Below are 11,022 nucleotides of genomic sequence, written 5' to 3' on the forward strand. Positions count from 1 at the left end.
CAGTAATGTTGGTGCACAGGTTCCTAATTAAACTACTCTCCTTTCTTCTATCCTTGGTCATAAAGACATCCCACTGAATCTCCCTGTGATTAAAAACTACAGGTTGTTCTCCTAAGGAAGCAGCACTAGTTAAAACAGCTCCTCAAGGACAAGTGGTTAAATTTTAACAATTTAAAAAATAACCTTTAAAACCTAACTAACTCCTAAAAAGTAAATGAATAGTTTTTAAATAACTAAATTTTTAAAAAATCAAGACTTTATTGGATAAATGTTACACAACATTCTTTAACATTTAGGTCTCAGCATAGTTTAGATGAGAAACAATTTTTGTCATTCAAGTCTACAAAATGAAATAGGCTAGGGAAGATTTGAAATACAGACAAAGGAGGCATGAAGCAAAGCTTAAATATTAAGCAACTAAAGCAGTGAAAGTGAAATAGCAACATGGTATGTCTAGATTTTAAATAACCACCAAGTTTCATTTTTTAAAAAATGAAAATCTGGTTTATAACAAACACCACTGAGAATTGTCTTAAAAATTACTTAGATACTTAAAACCTGATCTCTCCCAGTTCTTTTGCCTTTATATTACTTTTTGGTCATTTCCGTCACTCTGCAATTAGAATTTTTGATTACGCAAAATCTGCTATGACCTGGGAGTTATCTGGTTCTTGAAGTGAGCCTGAAAGGTACTGCTGGGTTACATATCTGAAAGAACAGAGGGACCCGAGCCTAAGCTCTGGGGCCAGAGAGCAGGGCGCCACTGAAGTGTGCCTCATCTTTAGAACGCCCTGCTGCTACAGCTCCTGAGCTGACTTTTTCAGACTTGATCAAATGTATAATGACTTCATGATTAATGATTTTCCGTAAAGACAATTTTAGAATGCAATCTAGACTTTTAGTTACTTATAGTGTAACTAGGATTTGCATTAACTCGCTAGAAGCAAGACTGCCTACCTTTTCTTGAGTTGTAAAACAAATCCTAGTCAGATAAAGTAAATATTCTAAAACTCACCCAGAACTTTTTGTTAATCTTGAGTGTGAGGTTAATAAGTAATTCCAAACCTATACTGTAAGATTATGCAAAGCTTGAACACTTGAGCCAAATGCTCAAGTCATGTTGCTTCAAATGAATTTTCTATTTTTTCCTTTTTTTCTATTAAGTAGTCAATATGGATTATCTTTCTGGTTTAAAAAATAAATCAGTATTGCCACTAAAAAACTTCAGGTTTATTATTAAAAGTATGGCACCATCAAATATAAAATGCCTTAAAAATGTAGTACTAACAGGTCCACCTGGTTTTGTCATTAATGTTTTCTCCATTCATTAAAAAAGAAAAATTAAGGTTTTTTTATAATATGTATTTTTCATAGACAAGAAGAACATTACAGTCTCCATTAATAAGAATTCATACTTGATGCATGAAAAAGTTCACCATCTTTATGCGTCTGTTCCTGCTGCTTGTTCCTCAGGGTCAAGTCCCATCTGACACCTGTGAGGATTTCTTGCACTTAGAAAGAGAGGCTCTCTGTGGAGAGAGGTCAACATCAAAATTCAGATATTATCACCTTTTCTGAACTAGTTCAGAAATCATTAAGGATAGGGAGACTAGTAAAAGCCTTTCCAGCTCAGCAGAATTAAGAACTGGCTCTTAGAGTACGTTTTCACTCCAAGATCAACACTAGCCTGATCCACTTTGAGTCAGAATTTGAAAGATAAGAATGTAGTTATGAAAATGTGCACAAAATATTAAATACTGGTGGCAAATAAATACATCTTAATATGTTCTAACAAGCAAATGTATATTTAAGATAATATAGTCCTGCTTTACTAAAGATCCAAATTTTCTTAGTGGGCTGGGGACACTTTGCCATCCTTTTAGTAGGATGTGTTAGATAATCTTTTCTGTTTCCACTGGCATCCTGAAGGAGACATTGGCCTCGGCATTTGTGACTATTGCTGTTTCATTAGAAGAGCCATTTCAGAAATACCTTTGTTCATATCTGAGCTGATTAACATAAACCTTGGAGAAAGCACAAAGTTTTACTATGAAAAATAATTCAGCATTTCTGTCATCTCATGCCTTTCAGGTGTGTCCAAACTGTACTGAGGAGAACTTCATGTTCAAAAGAAGGTACTGTCAGTGATTCTTCACACATAAAATTCAAGAGAGTTCTTTGCGTATTTCACATCACTTTTCTCCTCATCTCATGCATAATTTATTGCAATAGTTTTTTTATAAAATATTCCCCTAATACCTTTTCTTCGGTTTAATATAGCACAATTTGCAAGTGCCCCTTTATAGTCTGTTGGTTTTAACCACTGCCTGTATATTTACTTCTTAGTGCCGCTTTAAAAATCTGAGTCTCCAATTTCCTTCAGTCCTGATGCTCTGGTGTTCTCTGTCATTGTGGTACAGGTCCATGAAACCAGCAGCCTGCTAATGTCTTTGTGCTGAAATATAGTAAAGAAAAGGAAGAAAATGTAGTTAAGCACAAGTAATTATATGAGAAAAATGATGTCCTTGTTTAAATTAAGCCCTATATAGACTGTGGGATCACACCTGATTTTTTACTTTAAAACAGTTAAACCTGACCAGTGTTAGGTTTTTTGAGAAAACAACTTACTGCCACTGTAAACCAGCAGAAGCATTCATGTTCTTTCTGAAGTATATCTGGCCAAATTCCAACACAAATAAAATGGTTTTCACCTTCATGTAGTCAGTCTGCACTTGAGTGTATTTTTTTTAAATACTTATTTATGAATATTTGCCTAATAAAGGGAATTTTAGCTTTGTTCTTTATGCTGCCATTTCACAAGTAAGTCACAATATAAAAGTTTGCAAGTCAGCTTCACCGCTGTGGACTATGAAACACCAGCAGCCTTCCTCTAGCACAGGCTTAAGACGCAAATTCATATACAAAACCAGACTGGAAAAGTCAGCTGCGGATGACACTGTCTACATATGTGCAAGAGCACAACAGAGGTGGGTGGAGGGTGCCTCCCCAGAGGTAGACACACACAGCACATCAGAAGGCATCAAGAGCACCATTTTGCTACTAGAAGACAACTTAGGTACACTGGTTCCACTGACCAGTGTCCCTTGATACAACAGCAAACCAAGTTATCAGCAGAGGCACTCTGCACCATACCTCCAACAAAAAGCCAGACTCTGAGCAGAACATTTATAAAGGGCAAGGCTTATAGAAATTACTGCTAAGCAGCATGACCAGAATGCCCAACATTACCGACCTCCCTTTGATATCAAGAAGTAGTAGAATCCCACTGAAACGCTCTACAATCCCTGGTTATGCCTCTCAAACCTGGGAGCCTAAATACCAATAAGAGTTTGAATTCCAAAAGAGGTGATCCGTGGAAAGAATAATGATTACTTTTGGTCAAATGTATTTTTAAACCAAAGATACGGTATCTTCAGTGGAATAACAGACAAAACAAAAATGCAAAAAGGAAAAAAACTACCCCCATCCTTCCCAATATTTGACTATGAAACACTTCAAGTAGATGTATTTCTCATTCTTTGATAGAACTCTTGATCTTATGTTAACTTCCCAGTGCTGCCATATTTCATTCACTTATTGGATCAAGGCCTATAAAATAAATTTCACAGGGCATTCTATCACATTTCTTCTCAAGCAATGAAAAATTGCTTCTAGCCATAAATACTGCACACATCAAAACAACAGCAGTCCCTGCTTACTAAAGCAACAGAATCATTAACATGGTTTTAAATTTGACATTGAGCTAAGAAAAGTTTTTATTTTCTAAAAATAAGATATACCAATATGATCATAATACTAATAAATTTAGACTCATGAAAATTTGCAAGTAAATATCCCCATTTTATAAACTGAAAGAGAAGAAAAGGTAAATAGTCAGTTCCATGTACAACTCCATTTCCTTCTGCTTATGACTCTCAATATTTGGCTTCAACCTTAGTGAGGCCTATTCCAGTTGGCAGGAGAGCCAAGGATTGAAGCAGAGCTTACTACTACTCCTGTGGGAGGTGCAGAAAATTGAAAATGCTGTTCCCTCAAGGGGTCACCAGGTAACTACAACTCCTATACAGCTAAGAGTCCAAAATACCCCAGCCTTAATCTCTGATCCAAAATGTGCCATTCTGACCCAGTTTACAAATTATAGCTCATACACAATGATACAGTCCAATTACAGCTCTTCACTAGCTTCAAACACCAGAGTTAAGTAGCCTTAATTCACAAAAGCAAAGAAAAGATCCTAAGTTCAAAAAGCAGCACAACAAAAATCCCTAAACGCTTCCTGCCATGTAAGAGCCCCACATAAGGATTGTAAGCATTTTCTAAGGAGGTTTAATAAATGTACTTAAATAGATTACAACTACACCTCATCATTATCTTTTGCCACCCTCTAAGTTTTGACTTACATAAATGACAATGGTTTTGAGGTTGATTTAATTAAGAATGTATATATGTTCATATACGGATATATATATTCTTATATATTAAGTAATGACTATCTGAGAAGTTAAAGTAATGAATATAAGTGACAAAGAAAGACTGAGATAGTGAAAAGATAAATCCATTAGTTGACTTTCCATAGGGACTCAGTTGCTACTTGACATAATTCTGCAATCTGACACCCAACTTCTGCCACCCTAACGAGAAATTCCTCTGGATTTATGGAAGCTCTCAGGAGGCCGGCTCTACCTTTTTTTTTTTTTTTTTTTTTAAACACAGCAGGTAATATTGACTGAAAGCTATTTTCACTCATGAAAACCATCACCAACATGAGGTACACCCAGCTACCAAGGTCAGTGAAAACAAAGGAAAAAGAACTAGTGCATTCTTTTACATCTAGCCTAATCTACTTTGGGAATGGTAAGTGATGACATGATGCCCTCTTCACTTTGTGGCAGGGCTTAACACAGACAGACCTGCCCGTTTCACTGTTAACTTCAATGCTCCCAGTCTGAATCCACAGTGGTCTGTCAGACACTGTAAGGGAGCAGCAGGACTCGTCACTGTCTGATGTAATAGCTGCCATTTGTTGAGACCTATGGTAGAAAAAACCAAGTTAACAAAAATAGAGCATGAGTTCTTTTTCATCCATTTTACCAAAAAAAAATTTAAAAATAAGACCAAAATTCAGCTGAATTTTTATAATGAATTTAATTCTAGATAACTTGCTGGCTTCACACAATGTGAAGCTCTGGTACTAAAGGAAAAGACTTGAGGTGTGTACACACCAGTCTTGTCCAGCAGAGGGCACTCTCCAGCCCAAGTCAGTTGAGCTGCAAAATGCCTTAAGGCTCATGAAGATGTTGCCCTCCAATGCTAACTCACAATTTAATGCTCCTGACAAAAAATTTTTACTAGCCTAACACTAGCCTAGTGATGGAGTGGTCCTGACCTTCTTAGTATTCAATAAGGGCCAAAGTTGTCATCCCTATCTGTATCATACCATTGATGAGCTCAGAGACACCGTTTTGAAGAATCACCAAAACTGCCTGAATCCCTTTCTCCTTAATGCCAACCAATGGCACCTGTGCATACTATTCAGCACCTGAACTTAGTGAGGTAACACCTTGAAATAAGTTTGACAAGGTAAGCTTTCTCTTAGGCTTTCAGAACAGACTTCAAATACTAAGCAAATGAAGGATTACTATTTTAAGCCTTATTTTTTATTAACCTATTTGCTTGTTTCCTTATTTTCCCTACTTTAAGTACAGTATAAATTTTAAAAAACTCATCCATCATATCAGTGTAGGCAACTCTGGGATCATTGATTTAGATAATGTCCAGTCACTGTAATATTTTCTTAATGCTGAATCAGTTAAAAAAAGTCTTTTCTGACACTGAAAAGGAGAAACTTTATACACCTGATCTATAAAGAAACATGATTACTTCTGAATTTTAACTCAGAGGAGAACAATTTTCTTAAATGTGGTTTAATAATGAGGTTATTTACCCTTTTGTTCATGGGAAAACTTAAATATACTATTAGCTACAACCCAACAGCAGTCACACAAGAAAAACATGTGAATGCACAATTTATCTTTTGAACCTCTCCCTTCCATGGGTAAAACTTAAGTTTCAACAATCATTCTAAAGAATATCCTTTTCAATTCTAGGCAAGAGGAGAGTCAAATCAAAGAATGATCTTATTCCTGTTCATTTACCCCTCCAGTGCCCAGAAATGCCGTGTAAAATAGTAACATGTAAGACCCCAGTCCACAGAGCCTGACCCATGAGTCTTTTGTGCTAATGTTTAAGATGAGTATCCCCTCAATGCTTTTTAGGGTCTCGAGGTTTTTCTTTAGAAACTGACCACACTTGCAGGATCCATGAGGAAGTGCCAGGAAGCCCCAGCAGTGAGGCAGTAAATGGAAGGAGACCCTCATGAAAGGCAGTGATTTCATTGGAAATTACTTGTTTTGTCCTTTAAGAGAAAGCTTACATTCAACAATGGGAGCTACTCCTGGGAGGCAGCAGAGATATAAAGGGGCAAATCGGAACACGGTAAGAACTCTCAGTCTCCTTTGAAGAGTGCATGAAAGAAGGAAGTAGAGGTCACACTCTTAGAGCAAAGCCCAGATTTAAAAACTAAAGAATTAAGATTACTATCTTCCTGAACACTCAATATAAATTTTCTCTTAATACAATGTAGAGTGATGATAAACAACCAGGAAAAGAATACATAGTGCCTCATTTTACAATAGACATTCTGGTTTTCCAGCTCTAATGCTATTTTTCTAACCAGTTATTTCGTTAGGGTTTTAGACAAACTGCACATAGTTCTTCCCAGCATACCAGGACAAACACCAAGATGTGCTACTCCCAGCAGGATTCCCTGCTAAAAACTAAACGGTGAGGGGAAATCACTACAAAATAGGCTTGTAATCAACAGCATCTCAAACATGAGCCATGGGTAGAAATGACTACCCTCTGGAAAATATGGCCACGACGCACACAGATCAAGGCCTTGGAATGTGAGGTATTTCCCTCCTAGAATTGGGAAACAATCTACTTAATCATACCAGTGGCAATAAAAGGGGATGTTCAAATTAATGTCCACTTTTTCACCACTGGCAAGATATTAAAATAATAGAACACCAGGGTTCCAGGAAAACACGGTTATCTGTCCAAAAATCTCATTTACACTACTTAAAAGCTTGACAGGTACAGCTCTGTGGTCCTAATACCGTTGGAAAGCCCTCCACTCAGGAAGAGGACCTCTACTCCACTGAGCCCCACCAGCTCAGATACTTCTCATGCCTTTGAAAGGATCTGGGGTGCACTGGGCTTCTGAGATGGTTACTGATCATTAGTAACGTAAGTGTCTGAATCATTCCTTTTTCCTCATTCAAGAGTTGAAATGTCAGTGGACTTCTCCCCTCACCATATTCCCCATGACCTCCAACCCAGGTGCCCTCTACAAATGCCTGTTGGGACTAGTCAGACCACGCCTACTTCTAGATCTCTGTGGATGATCATACTATGATTACTGGAATTTTCAGATAAGACTAACATCGCTGTAACATTTTTTAAATTTATACTGCATGTATGTTGAAGAAAGATACTATCAAAAGCTACCAGAATGAAATTTCTATGCCACATACAGAAAGCGCTAGTTGTGATAATGACAGCAAGTATTTATGTAAGTCTTGTGCCAGGCACTTTATTGCTTTAAACATTTAAATTCTCACAATTACCTTTTGAAGAGGTACTATTTCTCTCCCCCATCTCACAGATCATGACACTGAGGTGACCTGCCTGGGATCACACAGCTTGTAAGTGGCAGATCCAAGTCAGGCTTTGCCTAGGAAATCTGGCTCAAGAGCCTGTACTTTGAACCATGTGCCTGAAAAGTGGAAAAAAAAATGATCCTTTGCTCAATAAAAAGACTGATACCGAGCACTATTAGTGCAAAAATGTTAACAGGCACTCCAACTCACCTGCATCACTGGCAAGTTACATTCTCATAAGTATCTATTTCTATCATTTACACTAAACAGGATGATCCTCTCACAGTTCTATTAAAAAAAAAAAAAAAAAAAAAGTCTCCCCAGGCAAGCCAAAAAAAAACCTGTTATACTTTACCTGGGGGGAAAAATGTACTCCTTCCAGGACTTTTCAGTAGCTTTTAAGTGAATCTTTGTGCTGCAGAGAATTAAGTGTAACTGAGGGTTACAAAATTATCTTAAATATTTAAAAGACAAAAAGCAAGCTCTTGCTAAAACTTGATATGTGTTATAATTACAAGTTTTTTAGTTTACATGAAAAGGAAAAAGTGTGATTATAACACAGCCTTAACACTTCGGCTATGGGGTATCTGGTATTCCTTCTAGATACCCACACTGGATAGAAAAAATTATAAGGAGGTTTCTGGCACTAAGACTTCTAAGGCAACAAAAGGTTAACTGTCACATTCTTATGATACAAGGAAAATTCCATATTTAAATAATGGCTGTGTTTTCAACTTATTTTTAACGAGATCTTACAAGTATCAGGAATTTAAAGAAGAAATATTTCCTGCTCTTTTAAACCAACTTTTAAGACAAGTAATTTTAGAACTGGCCAGTTTTCAACGTTAAAGTTTTATGAAATTGTTTTACAAACCAAAGTGTCTAACGGAGGAAGGCCCACAGCTTAGACCATATACTACAGCCATGTAATTTATTCAGTTGAAAATGAGAATTTGACTCAGAAATTCACTATTATGATAAATCCTGGTAACTTTTGAGTCTATTTTCTTCATTTCCTTTGCATATCCCCACAACCAATCTTTAATTTATGCTAACATAACATAGGAATCTATAAGAAAAAATTCAAGTTTAGCAATTAGAGATTTCAGAGATTAATTACATTAAAATTTGATTTTATCCAAGATGGATTTTAAGGCATGATATAAAAATTCAGTATTTCCTACCAAAGTGTAGTGTACAAGATGATCTTAGAATTTTAATAGAATTACCTACATGTCAAGGCATATTTGTTTTCCATTGGTAGTACTGACATAAAAAGTGGAAAAACGGTACACATATGAAAATATGGTAAAGGGTGTGATGGTATGTAAATAATTAAAGTTTTGGAAACTAATTTAATTAACTCCATTACTAAAATCATTTAAATGGTTTCCATATTCACAAAATTGTTTTTGTCATTAGGAGGTGATGGTTTTAACCTAAAACCTACTCTTAAAGAGTATTTAATAGGTAAATGCAGTCATACTAATTGACCTAAAAATTTTACCAAGAGGTAGTGATAGTTCTTAAAAATGGGGGCACTGTTAGCCCCGTGCAGGACTGCAGGTTGATTAGGAAGGAACGCTGGAAGCCAGGCTGCCAGAACAATACCATCCAAACTTAAAAGATTTCTATCAAAAAACAAATTACAGATGGATGGTAGTGATGACTACACAACATGGATGTACTTAGTGCCACAGAACTGTACTTTAAAAAATGGTAAAAATAGTAAACTGTATGTTAGGTATATTTAATAATTTTTTAAATACCAAAAAAAAAAAAAACCCAGCAAATTACAATGCTCTATTAATATGAAGGAAAAAATGATTTCCACCTAAAGTCCCGAAGAAAGTAAACCAGAAAAAATAACCTGTTTGAGTCTATAAAGGTTAAATCTCTTACTTGAGTAAAGAATAAACAAAAAAGAGTTGAGCTGTTTCTCCTCTGATCTCAGTATCAACTATCCATGGTAAAAACACCAAGATATCCTGGAAAACTAAAAATATATAGATCACCTGTATCACTTAAATTACTGAAGCTTTCATTTTTTTTATTTCTATTCACTCTGTTGAATGGAGTACAGTAAATGTACACAAACTATAAATACAGAATATTAAGAGCCTAGTAACTAAGTCAGAACCAGGTAAAGGTAATTAAGGCAGCTTAGCTGTTTTATTTCTCCTGGCTATTGGCACAGCACCAGCCTCCTGTTCTATTTCTGAATTCCCTCTATCAGGCATTTTAATTGTTTAATAGCAACCATATTAATACAATTCCAAAACAAACACTAAATTTGTCCCAACTTAGAAACAGGGTCTTCAGAATTCTCTCTGGCAAATTACCTATTGGAGGCCATCAACGGATACAGATCAAAACATCGTCCTGAATTTAAACATTATCAACTTTTCTAGATATTTGCCAATCTCCTCTGCTCCGAGTACTACCAAACGTGAACCAGTGCAGCACAAGCTACAGAAAAATTTACAACTTAAAAGGAAAAATCTAATTTTAGATCCAAATTATAGGTTTCTTAAGGTATTTCCAATTCTCAATTCAGTTATTTCATATTAAAGAATGTGTATATACATAAAAGAATGTAAATGTGTGTCTTCAGCATAACCAATAGTAAGTACAACCTGCTCAAATAGGGGTGCAACTCTATTTTAAAATCAGAAATTCAAACCTGCTAATGAAGATACTCATTTAGCTGATTTTAGCAAGTTCCATATCCTTTGCCTACAGTCCATCTTCATATCTATATTCCTGTCTGTTGTCTTTTCTACTTAGTACCAATCTAAAATTACTATTTATAGATTTTCCCCATGAAAACCAAGTAGGGACACACCATCTAGTCCTGCACATAGGCTTCAGACTAGTGAATTCTACTTTCTTGGTCTCACTGATACCTCAGGTCTCTGATTCCACATCTATAGAGTCCCTTCCAAACTTACAGACCAGACCTTTTCTGGTCGATAAATTCTAGAAAACTGAAAAACACTCTGATGCTTTACATTTCCAAAGATTTCTAGAAATAAAGAAATCTTTAGCTTTCACAGCTCTTACTTCCCTTAGTTTCTCCCCCTTGCTAATCCTATTCTAACTTTTCTTAGACCACTAGAGATCTGGCCTAAGCCTAGTTTTCTCTCTGCAAGGGGAAAAACAAATACCCATTTGGTTGTCTCCATATAAAGAGTTCAGTGTCTCCTTTTTTGTTGTTGTTAAAGAGAAATGTAAGAGAAAAATGGCTACAATTACCCAATTCAACTCTATCTCCATCTAC

The 11,022-nt window shown here is 36.0% G+C and overlaps 1 protein-coding gene across 2 annotated transcripts in view; it reads right to left on the minus strand.

Annotated features, from left to right (window-relative positions):
* Positions 1–249: 249 nt before the first annotated feature.
* The window catches only part of PWWP2A (PWWP domain containing 2A), a 32,983-nt gene continuing 22,210 nt past the window's right edge, over positions 250–11,022 (minus strand). Inside the window, exons 3-4 of one of the 2 annotated variants that reach the window (XM_059062674.2) lie at positions 4,932–5,051; positions 250–2,455 (exon numbers count right to left, since the gene is read on the minus strand). In XM_059062674.2, the coding sequence (XP_058918657.1) occupies positions 2,442–2,455; positions 4,932–5,051 (134 nt within the window). In that variant the 3' untranslated portion in view covers positions 250–2,441. The remainder of the gene's footprint in view (positions 2,456–4,931; positions 5,052–11,022) is intronic. The other variant, XM_059062676.2, reaches the window with a different exon arrangement.

The sequence above is a fragment of the Kogia breviceps genome, chromosome 4 (assembly GCF_026419965.1).
Source record: "Kogia breviceps isolate mKogBre1 chromosome 4, mKogBre1 haplotype 1, whole genome shotgun sequence".
Classification (NCBI taxonomy): Eukaryota; Metazoa; Chordata; class Mammalia; order Artiodactyla; family Physeteridae; genus Kogia; species Kogia breviceps.